General features: G+C 32.0%; 1 protein-coding gene across 1 annotated transcript; it reads right to left on the bottom strand.

Annotated features, from left to right (window-relative positions):
- Nucleotides 1–1,874: 1,874 nt before the first annotated feature.
- Nucleotides 1,875–7,069, bottom strand: LOC118034714 (uncharacterized). The gene is made up of 7 exons (XM_035040068.2): nucleotides 6,731–7,069; nucleotides 6,249–6,304; nucleotides 5,241–6,142; nucleotides 4,592–4,784; nucleotides 3,640–3,825; nucleotides 3,135–3,511; nucleotides 1,875–2,319 (listed from the first exon to the last, which is right to left on the bottom strand). Exons 1-7 carry the CDS (start codon nucleotides 6,898–6,900, stop codon nucleotides 2,179–2,181), a joined length of 2,025 nt encoding a protein of 674 aa, XP_034895959.1. The 5' UTR covers nucleotides 6,901–7,069; the 3' UTR covers nucleotides 1,875–2,178.
- Between the last annotated feature and the right edge of the window lie 10,663 nt (nucleotides 7,070–17,732).

Genomic DNA, 17,732 nt, shown 5'->3' with positions numbered 1-17,732 from the left:
GTATTGATTTCAAAACTTTTATTATTTGTTCTATTAATATTATTTTTTAGTATAATTAATAGTATTAATCTCTAAAATATTATTATATTTGGTGTTATAATTCATATTATTGCTACTAAAAATATTATTATTTGTATTATAAATATTATTATTGTCATTAAAATTTATAAGAGTATAAATATTATTATCATCATTACTAAATTTTAAAAAACTTTTATTATTATGAAAAAAACTATGTTGGAACACGTGGCTTTTGGGTTCCCTCCTGAGGGCGGACAACCCAAGTGCAACTTGATGCTTGGCCTGTTTCCTCTACGCTGCAGTCTAAGCTCTAGGTGACACTGTGGCTTGGGCACTACTGCTCAAGGCTAGCCTTGGGTCTGGCAGGGCATGATCCAAAATAGCATTGGGTGCTGGTCGCGGGCAAACCAAGTGCCACGTAGTGTTTGGGCAGCACCGCCCTAGGCCGATAGCCACCTGGCGCTTGGTTTGCTTCCTCTTGAGTGCAACCCAAGCAACACGTAGGGCCTTGGGCGGCCTATACTTTTAGTGTAATTACAAGTAGTAGTATTACAAATATTATTATTAGTTTTCTTAATATTCTTTTTTAGTATAATTAATTTTTAGAGCATTACTAGTAAAAATATTACTATTTGTTTTGTTGATATTATTATTTTAGTATAATTAAATATTAAAAGAATTATTATATTTTTTCTTAATATTATTTTTTTGGTATAATTGATAGCATCGGTGTTAAAAATATATATTTTTAGTCTAATTAATAGTGTTGATCTCAAAACTATTATTATTTGTTCTCTTAATATTATTTTTTTTGGTATAATTAATAGTATTAATCTAAAAAATATTATTATTTTTATAATAATTAATAATATTAATACTAAAAATATTATGATTTGTATGATAAATATTATTATTTTCAATAAAATTTATAAGAGTATATTTTATTGTAATTAATATTATTAATAAAAATAATTGATGAATTTGAAAGAAAATGTTATATCATTTACTAATTTTACCAAATGTCAATGTAATAATAATTTTATCAAATTATACTTAGTTTTACATTTACAAATTATTAGTTGCAGGACTCAAAAATAAACTTGGTCTTACTAGGTACACGACTTAAGTAACTTAGTGTCCTGCACGGCTGTCCAAAGCTAGCTCAAGACTAGACTTGGACTAGGTTGGATAGGATCTAGAATAACCTTGAGTCCTGAACACAGAGAACCTAAATATAGTTGGAATCTAAGCATAATCTAAATAGACTTGGGTTTTATTTTTAATTTTTTTTTTTAAAGTTAAAAGTGAGCTTGTGGTGTCGCACAGCACCTCACCAGTAATTTACTATATTTCATCTCATAACTTCAATCAGCTTGAGTTCCGCTCCTAAATGTTTTTAAAAGGTAAAGATAAGCCCATGGTATAGCACAGCCACCTCACTAGTAATTTATTATATTTCATCTCATAACTTCAGTGGCGAGACAAGATTCAAGCGCTACTAAAGATAACCTGATTATGTGAATTGATCGAACGTGTATTTATCAGCATGGTAATGAACAAAAAGGTTATCTAATCCCGGATTCTTCTTTTCTTTTCTTGGTTCGACAGTAAAGAAATCAGCTTGCATGTAATTCAAAACAATCCCTTTCTAAAGGATCTTGAAAGGCGAACCCCTCCTATATCAGTATCATACATTCAAAGAAATTTTAATAAATCCTCCCAAATACTAGCCCTAGGTTTGAACCTGAAAAGTTATGGAAGAAAAAAAAAAAAAAACCCTCTTAATTAACATGCAACTCCTTGAAAATCATCCTATCTTTTCTTAGGGCAGGAAAATAAGACTAGAAATGGACTTGTATATGAAAGGACTCGAAATGAAATGAAATTAGAACTCTGACAAAAATTCCCTCGAGATCTCTAGCTAATACCATGCAATCTCTCAACTTTCAAACAGCCATCATCAGTCCTCTAAGTTGATCATCAGTTGGGTGTAAGAAAGTGCACCTCCAAGTTCCAAAAATAAGGGCACAGAAAACACATGAAACAACTTTAGACAGCTCTTTTAAATTAAATGATTTCAATAAGTCCAGTAAGGTCTGCATCTCTACGGTAAGCAGGCTGTTATATCAAGCAGCATTAAGGCATGCCTGACAATAGTCAGTCTTCAATTTCTGACTCGAGAACCGGGCAGAGACTCAGGGCTGAAGAACCAAGATGCATGCCCCGAACTACAGCTCCATATCCAACCTTGATCCTATGGCACAGGAGCGAGATGGAATCCCACAAAGCTGTTCTTCCCTGAAAACAAAGAACAATTCTTTCAAGCAAAACACATTATTGCTGTAGCACACACGTATCCCTGCTGCATCCAAGAATTAGCATTATTTCTTGTAGATAAATCGAGGATGAGTTTTTTGGAAGTAGAGGGACTGACGTAGGGAAATTTCTTCCATCTTCTTAGCATAATGATGTTTATTGTATTATTTCATTAATGACTAAGATTTTTGGGTTTTGCAGAGTTTAAAAAGAATATGAAGTTTGGTAAATCAAGCATAACTTTTAATCTGATTATTGGATCGAGTTAAAATCTTGATAGAAAATTTTGAAGGCCTTATTTCTCATTGAGTTAAAATTTCATGATTGAAGATCGAGAAGGCTTTCAAACAAGGCTGGAGAGTTACTGTGAAAAATTATCTTATTGTATTTGGATTCTTTTTCTTATTTAGATTAGAAATTTTAATTTAATTAGAATTTTATTATTTAGAAATCCTAATGCTAGATAAATTCTATTAGTTAGATAAGTTTTAATTATGAATTTTTTCTATAAAAGATTTTAGTTTTAATCAGGAGTCCCTTTTCTATAAGAGATTTTAGGACTAATATAAACATGAATGCCTAATTTATTTTAAGATGAATATTATTATTCAGATTTTTAATAAAACATTAGAGAGTTTTTTTTAAATTTCTCTACAACTTTGGCATGTAACCTAGCTTCTATCCACGCTATACACAGCACTAATCTTTATACTAGGAATGCTAACATTTCCTTTTAATTATATTATTTTGTCTTTCCATCTATTACTCGGAAATAAAATACCCCATTAGCTACCTACCTGGAGAGAGAACTGCAGCTTCTGATCCCAGTATAAAGCAAATACTGTAGGGCTTTGCTTTCCAACAGCTAGTACTAAAGCTCCTGGGTGAAGCATGGAAGGAGCACTAGACATGACAGATATGTACTTCTCAGGGAACCTTTCTCTAGGAGGCAGAACCCCCAGGAATAATGGATTCTTGCTAGACTGAGCTCCAGCATTAGATGCGGGATCTACATGCAACATCCACTTTGGATGTTCAAGGAAAGCACAAAAAAGATATAGAAGCAAATGAGAATCATCTGGAAGCCCAAGAGTACGCTTTTTGTTCTTTTTGTCATAAACTTCCCCGCTTCCCGGATACTCATAATTCTTCAAGCAGGTTCCTTCAGCAAGCTCTGTTACAGTTGCACAAGCAGGGAGCCGAAATATAACTTGTAGAATTGATGGAGGCAAATTGAAGAAAATATATAGAGATTCATTATAGGCTATAGGCATAAAGTGTAAGGTATAAGACTCTGCATACCTCGGATCCTCTGAACCATATAACCTTCCCGAACATTGCTATGTGGCAGCAAACCTCTGGCCCACTCTCCTCTCATTAACGCAAGAAGCCTCTGGTGTTTAGTGATGGCATCCACACACTCCTGCATATTTGATATCATAGGATTTTGCTGCAGAGATTGCTGGGGACTGGATAGAGGTAACTTCACTGCATCCAATAAGATGAGCCAAGTGAAATTCCTACCATTGATCCACATAATGATGAGAAATGAACAAAGCCAACAACGAGAATTAATATTTGACTATTTAGGAAATTTAATTTAGTATAATTATTCTAGATTTTTAGTATATCATCTAGGAAAATTTGTATTTACTGGTTATTAGGTAAAGCATGAATCTAATTCATTTTATATTTAGTATGTTTTTCTATTCCTATTAGGACGTTTAGTTTTCCTACTACTATTAGTGATGAAGGAGCTTTTTCCCAAGACACGGAAAAAATGACAAAGGAACTTTTAATTATCTTTTCAATACTGCTTTATTCATTAGTTAAGATAGAGTCATGGGACTAAAATGTAACATTTTAAATATTTGGATGGCTAGGATTGGAAGATTAGTTTGGGACCTTAATCTAGAGTTGGTTGATTTTATTGCAACCCCGGTATAAGTAGGATGTAAAATAGAATTATAGCCATTGTCTACTCCTATTCAACATTATATCTCAGAAACTTGAGGTTTTCTTTAAAGCTTAAGTTACAATGTCTATTTGGTTTGGCACTTATAAATATGCACCCTGATTAGATATTGAAATAATGCTATGACTAGTGATTGATTAAATACATTGAGTTGCTTTCCAAACACTGGTTTTCTTGAGTGTTTGTTCTTGTGTTAATCAATTGATTGTACTTCACATAATAACCCCAATCCAAAAATTTCATTTTTAAAAACAAAATTTTTATGATGAAGCAACTTACAGGTGGAAGTATCAAGAGCCTGCAAAAGAGTAGCACGAAACTGACTGAGAAGTCCATCTTCATCAAGAGAGAATGTTGGTTGCCATTCCTTCCTATCAGTTGAAGACACAGTAGCAGGATTTTCACTAGGTGTATCACTTCCTACTTGACTAATTGTTATTGAAATACCAAGCTTAGCAGCTGCTTGCATTACCTAGAAACATGATGAGTATAAATAAGGGCATCAAACATTTTATTTAAGGAAAAAAAAATGATCATGGACATTGAACAGAAATAGAAACTGACCATATAATATGTTCAGCTTCTGCAAAATTAGGGACACAAATTGACAAAGCAAAATTTAAGCTTTTGCAAATTATGGAAAATTAATGGCCATGCACCATGAAATTTCTCAAATGAGTAAAAATAACTCAGCAATAAAATATGCTTCTGTCTCAAATAGAGTCTAGACAGACTGCACAAAAGTGTATTTTTGTGCTCCCAGCATGCAAATGGCACATGTATTGGATATGCCAAATTATTGGACACTGTCAACTCTCAAGTGTCCATTATAATATAGCCTGATAGATGATAAGCAATGGTATGATAAAAAATGACTTGCTGAGTTAGAGTAGTCACAATACTGAAAAGATAGAAGTAACAATTAGACCTGAATATGACTGCTTTCAATCTTGTCAAGTAGAGGATTAAGTAAAACTGATGAAAACCATTGCCTGAGGCGGTCATGCCAGCGCTCAATTTGAGGATAAATGCCCAAATTTTTGAAAGCTTCAATGGACTCTTCCATGGACATTGGTGGAGGAAGGTCACCCTCTCCTATCTTAGGGGGAGTGGTAAATTTCTGGGAACCAGGAGACATCCTCACAGGCCTTAAGGGTGTGCTCCTTGTAACTCCAGAGGTATTAGCTGGACTTGCTACAGTATTAGGACTAGCCATGCCAAAGCCCCCTATGGTGGGAGGTGGAGTGGCATATTTACCAGCTGATTCACTGATTTTCTCATCTACTTCTGCCAAGAATTGTTCAAGTTGTTCTTCTGTTCTTATCTCTTTAGTATAAGAGGCTCGCTTATCTGACCAAGGGGTTGAGACTGCTGAATCGATCACTGGACTCTGAACAGAAGGCAGAGGTGAATTGGCCCCAGGGACAAGATAAAAAGATGGAGAATTCCGTGATTTGGATGGGGTGCTAAAAGAGGTCATCTTATTTCCACTTCCGGCATTTGATTTATCAGAGCCAACTCGAGACTTCTGATGCGAACAGGTAATTAGCTGATGAATTGGAACAAGAACATTGGAAGCGGATGATGTGGGGTTTGACTTGGGAGGTTTCTTTGAAGATTCAGATACAACAGGCTCAACTTTTGGCTTTACTCCTATAAGCCCCAATTGACGGTTTGTTAGCTGTGGTTGAACTCTAGCATCTTTAGAGGGAGAGGTTATACGCACACCAGCAATTTTTACTCTGTACAAAGAGATGGCCTTGAAGATGGAGAATACAGATCCAATAAATAATAAACCCACCACTGCCTGTGCTGCCTTTGCAAACAAATCTGACACAATTATAATGAAAGTTAACTTCCGAACATAGTAAAAGTAATGGATGTAGTTAATTTAAGATAATAATTGAGGAGATTCTGCTTAAAGTCAGCAACTTACAAGCCACTTCCTGCGAAAAAATTCTGAAGCTCATCTTTTCGATCAACCCATTTTCCCTTCATCATTTAGAAGCCAATATAGTGTTACTCAAATGGGATATAACTAGAACAAATTGTCTTTAGGAATAAATTTAAAATTTTGAAAAGTGATTAAACCAAAAAGAACTTTGTCAAACTTAACATATTATCGCCGAGAAACACAAGGGGTAAAACTTGACTGACAACTGAAAGCACAATGCCTGAGTGGTTTTATTTACCAGATGATAAAATCAATTACCCGTTTCCAAGTATCAACTTGTGTGGTATCTTCTTAATGGCAAACATTTTTCAGAAAATAAGAAAGAAAGCACATCCACTATATATGGCAATCAAAAACTATTCCATCAATATTGATTTGTGCAGGAAAAAAAACCTAGCTAACATAACATCAGGAAAAGAAGACAAAAGTTGAATCTTCATCCTCCGAGATATGGGGTTAGATACCTGGAGATTGTTGAGAGAAGAGAAAAGGCGGAAGCGGAGGATAGAGAAACGATGAAGAGGAGAGCGGATTTAGAGGGCCGGAGGCTTTTGGCGGTCAGGGCAGCAGAGAATGCTGGGTTTTGGTACGCTGCAAACTTGGAAGATGGAGTTGGAGGACCTCGTGTTTCCATTGCAACAAAACACTGCTACTTGTTTCTCTCTTTTCTGCTTGCTTGCTTTATATCATGTCAAAAAAACTCATTGGCAGAGCAGCAAGGCGTTTTTCGCCGCAGGCTGGCTTGGGTTTTTAGTTTTTGGTGCTCAAACGGGAAGTACCCTCGTCCTTCACCTCACCAATCTTGTTCAAATATTTAATTTACCGTGTTGCCCTTAGGCCTTACCTGGTTTCGTTTGGGTTGTTTCGAGTCCGAATCCGTGACTCTAATTCAAACCCTTTGGGGGTTTCGGGTATTATTTTAAATATTTTACGAGTTTTATGGGTTTAATCTATTTATTTTTATATTTTAAAAATAATTTTAAAAATTTTTATTTTTTTATTTTTTAAAATTAATTTTTTTAATATTTTATAATTATTTTAATATGCTCCTGTTAAAAATTATTTTGATATATTTATATAAAAAAATTTAAAAAAGCAATTGTTATTATATTTTTGAATATACCATGATAATGATCTTGATCTACAGTAACTTTTTTACTATAAAAACAAGTTGGTATTTTTTTTAAAAAACAATTATGATACTCAAAAAGATTTCATTAATAATTTTCTAAAATTGCTTTTAAAGAAAAAAAAAAACAATGATGGACACAAGGGGAGAAAAAATAAAATTCTACTTGTGATTTTTTTCTCACGTATTTGTATTTATCTTTTCTTTTAAATAGATTATAATGAGTAACTAATATAAAACTACTAATTAAGCGTTATAAAATTACTCTTTTAACTCTTTCATCCAATACCGTTTTTAAAATCCCGTTAATTTTTATTTACTGATGTTACTATTAATTGACTCAAATAAAATGTCTAGATTGTAGATACAAAAACATTAAATTATTAAAATTTATCACAACTAAATAAAAAAATATTAAAAAATATTAAATTGAAAAAAATGAAAAACAAATTGAAGAATATGAGATTCTAATATTTTTTTTTTGTTACAATTTTAAATAGTCTTTAATATTTAAAAAAAATGCTTAAAATGTGTATTTTATTCTTATTATTAAAAACATAAAGTATTATTAAATATCTAAACATCTTGAAGAATTGTATTTTTTTAGGATAAGCACACGAGATTCTAATCTTCCCTTTATTTATAAGTTAGAAAAGTAAGTATTTTGTTTCATTTTTATTACTAAATAAATTATTTTTATTTAAATACATTAAATTTAGTATGTTTTTATTGTTTAGAAAAATAATTTTAAAAAATAAAGAATTATATTTTTCTATGAGATTCTAATCTTCAATTTCTTTTCTTTTTTTAACAAATTAATATAAATTTTATTATTTAAAAAATACATTTAGTTTTATTATTAACCAAGTTATTTTTTACTTGGTTGGTATTAATTTTAAAAACTCAACGTATCATTTATTTTTATATATTATTTTTAAAACGGTAAGTTTAGAATCTGTTTGGAATTTTTAGTTGTAATTGTGGTTGCGGTTGAAAGTATTTTTTACTTAAAAATGCTTCAAAATAATATTGTTTTTATTTTTAAAAAATTATTTTTTAGATCAGTACATCAAATCAATCCAAAAACATAAAAAATAAATTAGCAAAAAATAAATAAATTTTTTAAAAATATAGGTTGGAAAAGTTGCATAATAAGGTTGTACAAATGATTCAATAAATACAGAGTTGCATAGTACAAGGAGTTGTTATAAACTAAATTCATATGAAGGTCAATATGAGAAAATTTTGAATGCAAAAGATCACACGAGTGATTTTTCATGTGTTTTTTTATGTCTAACATTACGAGGGTTTGAAATTGTGGTAGCGATTGTTTTTTAAAATACTTTTTACTTAAAAATATATTAAAATATATTTTTTATTTTTTAAAAATTATTTTTAATATCAATATATCAAAAAGATCTATAAACACTTTAAAAAAATTAATTTGAAGTAAATAAAAATATAAAAAAAATTTAATTTTTTTCAAAAACACTTTTAAAACACAAAAATATAAGGATATATTAATCAGTTTTCCTTTTCCCCTCATATTCTTCTTGAAAAAAAAAAACTTTAATATAACAATTTTATGGTCATATGATAGTAACTTCAAGTTATAAATTATTAAATATTTATATTTATTGCATCATAATTATTCAACAACTTAACTAAGTACCATGTAAATTATATTAGTAATTATATTAGTGTTTTATACTCAAAATAAACAATCAAGTTTCAGTGCCTGTTTGGCATTGCGGCCAAACCAGCTTTTTGAAAAAATTCAAAAATTTTTTTTTTGTTAAAATTGAGTGTGGTTTGTACTTTTTGGATCGTTTTGATGTGCTGATGTCAAAAATAATTTTTAAAAAATGAAAAAACATTATTGGCATGCTTTTCGGCACGAAAAACTATTTGAAAAGCAACCGCTACCACACTCCCAAACACCCTCTCAATTATCAAGAACAATAGTTGTTTATTATATGTTATTAGCAAACTAGTAGAGATAATAGATTGACCATTATTAAAATGAGATAGCTAAAATTAATCATCGATCCAGGATACAATAATTAAAGTATTGATTAATAATCAAGTTTTATTCAGAATGTAACGGGAGATTAATAGTAAAAATAAATAAGGAGTCGCCACCTTTAATGCAACATAAAATTCATTAATAATATACCTAATTCATGTTATTTTAACGCTTGTATGCTTGAAATGGTACATACTTACATTAATTCATAGTTAATTACAACCAATCCATATAAATGCCTCAAAGTTAATAACTTACCCAAACATTCAACGCAACACAAAATTTAGCAAAATTCAATACAATTCATGTTATTTCCATGCTCAATTGCTTGAAATGATACTTAATTACATGAATTTATAGCTAATTTCAACTAATCCATACAAAATCTTCAAATTCGACAACTTATCCACACATTCAATGAAATGCTAAATTTATCCAATTTTAACCAAGTTGATGTTACTTTCATGCTTAATTGAATGAAATTATACCTATGAATTGCAGGTTATTTTTAATTATCCACGCACAACCATAATTGCATGAATTCATAGCTAATTTCGACAACTCATAAATTCATACAAAACCCCCAAATTTGGCAACTTATCTGAATATTCAATGCCATGTAAGACTCTTTAAAAATCAACATATTTCATGTTATTTTTACTCTTAATTGCATGAATTCATAGCTAATTCTAACCAATCCATACAGAATCTCTAAAATCAACAACTTATCCAAACATTCAATGCAACGCAAAATTTGTCGACATTAAACCTAATTCATGTTATTTTTATGATGAATTGCATGAAATATTATATAATTGTTGAATTCTTAGCTAATTTCAACCCGCCCAAAACATATTATCTATTGTTTGTTTCAACCAAATCAATCTATTTCAATTATATTTGGGTTAAATAAGAGTCATATAAGCATTTCATTAATTTTTTGCTTCTATTTTATTTTGAGTCTTCAGTTCATCCATAATTCATACGAATTCATTTTGCTACTCGTGAAATCATAATTGTAATTTTATTTTGCTTATTTTTAGTATATTTATTGATTTTTTGAGTCTAAATACATAATTGGATTGCATTTCAAAAGCCCCTGACTTTGATTTGTTGATTTTCATTTCCGAAAGAACAAAAAAAAAAGCAAGTTAAGAGGTATAAGGCATATTGGGCATATTAGAGTGAAAAGCCTTGGTTTATGTGAGACACGAGAGTTGTGAGGATATATTTTATGCTACTAATCAATTTTTATAGATTCAAATTTGTTTGAAAATAACAAGTTTGTGACACCAAAGACTAGAAACACTTTTTAGATCGAGTTTTTGGCCAATAACTTAAACTTTTGGCTAGGTTAACCAATAAGCTAAAATATGATATGGATTCGATTAAGCAATAGATTAGTAGAGCTAATAATTGAGGAAATACTGTCTAAAAGGCTATGCAGAATGTTAAACTGATGTTGATGAATTTTATTGATGATAATGCAAATATAGGTGATGATGAATATGACTTTGCATCTGTTGGCCATGGAAACAAATTTAGGTTGAACAGAGCAAGAAGGAATGTGAGTTTCGGCCACGATGAAGTTTTTTGCCAAAAGGATAGGTGGAGAGTTGGACACTATTAAGTTGAAAATACTTGCATTATATGGAAAGAATGATTTGGAGTTATATATAGAGTGGAAAAGGAAGGTTGATTGGATCTTTGATTTTCATCACTACATAAAACATAAAAAGATAAAACTCTTTGTCATTAAGTTTACAAATTATACACTAATATAGTGGAATCAACTTGTTTTGAGCAAGAGGAGGGGTGAAAGGCCTGTTGAGTCATGAGATGACATGAAAGCCATAATGAAAAAATAATTTATTCCTAACTTTAATTACAAAGAGTTTTTTAAGAAATTATAGAGTTTATATTAGAGTTCAAAAAAATGATTTGTTCCTAACGATTTGTTCTTAAATATGGTAGTTTGATAAGAAGGTAACACATGATGAAGTTAGAAATACGTATACTATTATAAGAGATGGTAGAACCATCATTCTTGTACCTCTTACAACCAAATAAGTGTAAGATGATTAATCAAAGTTAAAAAGAGAGAATGAGGCCATGATGGTATGTTTAGTAGAGAAAACCAAAATGATGAACAAGGGGAGAGAAGACCATCAAATCTGACCACCACCTAAAATTCATTGCAACCCATTCAACCACTCTTCTAAACAAACACAAACATTTAGCCATATTCCAAAACCAATTAAACCATTCAACCACTTCACAAAGTAACTCAAATATGGTCGAGAATAGAGGTAAGACATAATGAGTGAAGAAAGTAAGAGTGTTTGATGATAATTATATGGAAAAACTAAAGAAACAACCTAATTTTTATGTAAGAAAGGGTGGGATCAAATCTATGTTTTATACTAACAAGCCAATAATTTTGCATGAGTATAAGGAGGTTTACTTTAACTCCAACAAACTTAATCATGTTGTTCCCATAATGACTATTTCTTTATTACAAGAATTTGATGATATACTTTTCAATGACATTCATAACGGGTTACCACCTTTAAGGGAAATAAAACATCATATAAACCTTGTACCCGGAGTTGTGATTCCTAATTGACCAACCTACATGAGCAATCCTAATAAGGCAAATGAGCTTCAAAGCTAAATTAGTGAGTTGATGTTGAAGGGTACATTCATAAAAGTATGAGCCCACGTACTGTACCCGTGTTACTTGTGCTAGAAAAGGATGGAACTTAGATAATGTATGTTGATCGTTGCGCTATCAACAACATAACGGTAAAGTATATACATCTTATTTCTAGGCTAGATTACATGTTAGATGAGTTGCATAGGTTGTGTATTTTCTCTAAAATTGATTTAAAAGGTGGGTACCATCAGATTAGGATGAAAGAAGGGGATGAATGAAAAATTGAATTTAAGACTAAACATGGTTTGTATGAATGGTTAGTCATACCTTTTAGACTTACAAATACACCTAATACGTTTATACAATTATTGAATCATGTATTGCATGCATTCATAGGTAAATTTATGGTTGTGTATTTTGATGACATCCTGATCTATAGCAAGAGCTTGAATGAGCATCCTAATCATAAGTAAATTTGTGGCTAGACTCACTTAATGTATTATGTAATGAGAAATTGTATGTTAATCTTAAGAAGTATGCCTTTTACATGGATAAAATTATATTTCTTGGCTATGTTGTAACTGCACAAAGTATCAAGATGGATGAGAAGAAGGTTAAAGCCATCCAGGATTGACCTACTCCTAAATTAGTAAGCGGGGTAAGGATTTTTCATAGGTTTGTTATCTTTTATAGACAATTTATGAATGATTTCAGTACATTAGTTGAGTTATTAAATGAAATTGTTAAAAAGCTAGTTGGTTTTAATGGGGTCATGAATAAGCATCGACATTTAATCTATTGAAAGATAAATTATGTTGTGCACCTATTTTTATCTTTACTTTACTTTACAAAAGCTTATTTTAGTAAAAAAGTTAAATGGAGTTACTTTGAACTATCTCATTTATGACAAAGAACAATATGCTTTGGTAAAAGCACTTGAAACATGATAGCATTACTTGTGTCCAAAAGAGTTCATAATCTATTTAGATCATGGATCCTTGAAACTTCTGAAAGGACAAGGTAAGTTTAATAGGAGACATGCTAATGTGAACCTTGTGATCACGTGGTCACGCAACCCACACGCAAAGACACCAATTCCCGGAAAGCCAAGTAAATCAGGTTTGATAGGAGTATGACACAAATATAACTTGTACCTAGGCACCAGCACTATTGGAAACGAAGACCCCCACCCAACAAATATTGATTCGCGAATGAGAAGTATAAGGATGACGCCACGAAGATAGTTGTTCTTCGATAAGTCGTTTTCAGTTCTTTAGAGAACCATGAAAGGGAGATTATCTCACCAACACACACACACACACACAAAGTGCGGCAAGAAGTTTTATTAATATGAATTGTCTGACCTTACATGTCTGGTTATGCCATTATTTATAGTGATTGCAAACTAAAATAAACCCTAATGGACCCCTTATATGGACTTATATGATGCCCACTTACAATTAAACCCAAATAATATAAAGAAACCCTAAACTAAGAAGAAAATAACAATAAAATAAATAAATCCGAATTTAATATCCTAAATATGATAGGATCAGATTCTACCCCTTTAGAAGTCCTATATAAGCTAGGAGAATCCAATCTGAAGGTAGAATTAGTTCTGAAATCTTCTTTCCTTTTTGTAGCTAGAATGAATAAGGAATCATTGTAAAAAAAGAATTCTGAAACATTTATGCATCCTTGCCACACTTGGAAACTATGTTGCAGCCCATTAAAGACCTTTGTAGAATTAAGAGATTCCCAAAATAAGCTGCCGCATCCTTTTAGGAAAAGAATCCTAGCCAAATAAGAAGTCCACAAGTCAAAAGGAAGTAAATAACAAAACGCGTACAGCCTCTGTTGACCCGTGTTTGGATGCCTTGCCAAACTCCAATTGATATAATATTTTAACACAAGGTACAAAAATATGTCAGGAGCCTCCACGTAAAATTTCAGCCTGATCCAAGTGTAGGATTGAGAATTATAACTATTTCTGTAAAACTGGATAGTTGAGCATTTTATGTCAAAATCCGAATTTAACATTGCCTGGATCATATCATTCCCTCTCTCTTCAAGATGATTCATCCTTGAATCACCAACAAGTTGAATGGACAATTACTTAGCCTCATTTCGAAGCCTTTGGAATTATTTTCTTGCCAACAATCGTCGCCAACAACATTGGATGAAAAGAGCACCCGTTCTCTTTCGTATTTCATCATTGCAACATTTTTTCTCCTATCTTTTTGAAGCTTGCTGCGCATTGACTGCTGCCGTTAACACATCAAGTTCTTGCTTCATCTCCCCGAGAATACGAGATAAACTCTTGGATTCTTTTTTTAGAACACCAATCTCTTTATTTCTGTCCCTTTGATATCACCTCTCCTTTTGAATCCTCCTTTTCTTTTGCCATAACAACTCATCAAAATACATGAAATCCCTTCGGTTTCTAAGCTGTCGAAAACCTTCCCGATGGCTTATGGTCTCATCCTTAAAACCACCATCACCATTATGATTAACGTCCTCTTCAAAATCCTCATAATCATCCCACTTTGGCCTTTCAGCCCCACTGCCATGGTATGATTTCAATTCAGCCCCAACCTTTCTCACATCTTGGGTACATGTTTCAGCCACATTATCATGTTTTGCCACCTTCTCAAGTCTGTCACACACATTCCTCATCGTGAAATTCATTCTTTCCATCATCTTCGTCATGACTTGCATTTGGAATTTAAGTTGTTCATCGGGAGGGCGCGGTGTGTTGTTTTGTTCTGACATAGTGCCTGTAAAAATTGGTTAGTGGAAAACAAATCCTCACATCGCTTGTGTTTCGCTCAAACACTCTTAATATCCTCACATGCTCAAACCTCTCGTCTTACCTTCTTGTGGTTTTTGCAGAACTGAAACCAACACCAAATATAACCAATCTTACCAGTGCAATCCAAATATGTATATATGACTCAAGAGGCAATAAAAACCAGAAAAACAAGAAAAAACAAAACTATGATTATAGTCTCGCGAGTAGCAAGCGAGTCTATCCAAAATATGAACGAAACTGAAGACTCGAATAAAAAAAAAACAGAAACAAAACATGAAAAACGATGAAACAACACCCAAATATATTTGATATGATGAAAATAAACTGAAAGAAATGAAAACAACAGAGAGAAACTGAATTTTAAAAGTTGACGCAAAACAGACTTGTTTACGACGAGTTAAGTCCGAATCTGGAACCTGAAGTCAATGATATCCAATTGAGCTAAAATTTCAGATATAGCGCTCTACCAATCCAAATAGACAGAATTTGAAATTTGAGCAATTTACGATAAGGTTTGATAGACTGACGCAAAAATGTTATGAATCAGACCTCATTAGACCCGAATTTGAAACCCAAAGCAAACAAATTTGAAATCAATATGTGGTGCGATTAGGGTCCCAGTAATAACATAATCAAATTTGAGCTCATTCCGAGTTGATTTGGTCAAATTTTCCTTTGTTTAGTTTTCTCGGGCAGAAACAAACGAATGCCTTTTTGAATGACTTTTTTTCTTTTCTTTTTTTCTCTTTTCTTTTTTTAATGTCACTGATATATTTTGGTCAGGAACCAAACAAAATAACTTTACTTCTTTTTTTTTTAATATGATACCAAATCAAGAGAAGAAGAAATTGGACACTAAGGATTTTTTTTTTTTTTTACAAAAACAACAAGAAACGAAAATTTCAGAAGAATATAACCTGATTAATGGAGCCAAGCTCTGATACCAAATGATACGAACCTCGTGATCACATGGTCATGCAACCCATACACAAAGACACCAATTCTCGGAAAGCCAAGTAAATCAGGTTTGATAGGAATGTGACACAAAGATAACTTGTACCTAGGCAGCAGCACTATTGGAAACGAAGACCCCCACCCAACAAATATTGATTCGCGAACGAGAAGTATAAGGATGATACCACGAAGATAGTTGTTCTTCGATAAGTCGTTTTCAGTTCTTTAGAGAACCATGGAAATGAAATTATCTCACCAACACACACACACACACACACACAAAGTGCAGCAAACAAGAAGTTTTATTAATATGAATTGTCTGACCTTACATGTCTGGTTATGCCATTATTTATAGTGACTGCAAACTAAAATAAACCCTAATGAACCCCTTATATGGACTTATATGATGCCCACTTACAATTAAACCCAAATAATATAAAGAAACCCTAAACTAAGAAGAAAATAACAATAAAATAAATAAATCCGAATTTAATATCCTAAATATGATAGGATCAGATTCTACTCCTTTAGAAGTCCTATATAAGCTAGGAGAATCAAATCTGAAGGTAGAATTAGTTCTGAAATCTTCTTTCCTTTTTGTAGCTAGGATGAATAAGGAATCCTTGTAAGAAAAGGATTCTGAAACATTTATGCATTCTTTCCACACTTGGAAACTATGTTGCAGCCCATTAAAGACCTTTGTAGAATTAAGAGATTTCCAAAATAAGTTGCCGCATCCTTTTAGGAAAAGAATCCTAGCCAAATAGGAAGTCCACAAGTCAAAAGGAAGTAAATAACAAATCCCGTACAGCCTCTGTTGACCCGTGTTTGGATGCCTTTCTGAACTCCAATTGATATAATATTTTAACACAAGGTACAAAAAACATGTGAGGAGCCTCCACGTAAAATTTCAGCTCGATCCAACGGTAGGATTGAGAATTATAACTATTTTTGTAAAACTGGATAGTTGAGCATTTTATGTCAAAATCCAAATTTGACCTTGCCTAGATCGTATCACATGCTAAACATGTTGAATTTATAGAGACTTTTCCTTACATAATCAAGTATAAGTAAGGTAAAGAAAACATGGTGGTTAATGCACTTTCACGCATGTATGTTTTTTTTAAACCCTAGATTCCTAGGTTTTGAGTATCTAAAGGAGTTGTATGATAATGATTCTGATTTTCTGAGACTTACAAAGCAAATAGACATTTGGCTTTTGATAATTTTTATATGATGAACGATTTCTTTTTTAAAGAGAATAGATTGTGTGTTCTTGTTAGTTCTTTGGGTGAATTACTTATCTATGAAGCATACAAGGGTGGTTTAATGGGTCACTTTAGGGTTGCTAAAAGTTTGGATGTATTGTATGAATATTTTTATTAGTTAGCGATAAAAAGAGATGTGCAAAGAATATGTGAACAATGTGTTGCATGTATAAAGGCAAAATCTAAAATACAATCACATGGACTATATACAGCATTACCTATACTTGTTGAACCTTGGGTAGATATTTCAATGAACTTTGTTATAGGCTTACATAGGTTAAAGAAAGGTAGAGACTATTTTTGTTGTGATTGATAGGTTTTCTAAGATGACATATTTCATTACAAGCTATGATGTGGATCAGCCCACGAACACCAAAGACCCATTACATGTTTTAAATGGGCCAATCACAAGGTCAAAAGCAAAAGCATTAAAAGAAGCTTTGAATGGGTTAGTTGATGTGAACCTCGTGGTCACGCAACCGACAATCAAGACTAAGATCTGATCATATAAAGCTTAAAGAGATTTGATAGGAGTGACAAAATGAAAATCTGTCTTAAGGCACCATCATTATTTGAATGAAGTTGAATGACGTCACAAAACGAGTTAATCTTAGATAAGTC

Source organism: Populus alba, chromosome 9, assembly GCF_005239225.2.
Source record: "Populus alba chromosome 9, ASM523922v2, whole genome shotgun sequence".
NCBI classification, from domain to species: Eukaryota; Viridiplantae; Streptophyta; class Magnoliopsida; order Malpighiales; family Salicaceae; genus Populus; species Populus alba.
Note: the sequence above shows the minus strand (reverse complement) of the source record. Positions and strands in the feature narration are given on the sequence as shown.

Bases quoted from the DNA above. Each gene is read 5' to 3' on its own strand.
- LOC118034714 (XM_035040068.2), bottom strand. From the start codon at position 6,900: ATGGAAACACGAGGTCCTCCAACTCCATCTTCCAAGTTTGCAGCGTAC. The intron at 6,143-6,248 runs GTAAGTTGCTGA...TAATTGTGTCAG, and splicing joins TTTTTCGCAGGAAGTGGCTT to ATTTGTTTGCAAAGGCAGCA. The intron at 3,826-4,591 runs GTAAGTTGCTTC...TATTGGATGCAG, and splicing joins GGCTCTTGATACTTCCACCT to TGAAGTTACCTCTATCCAGT.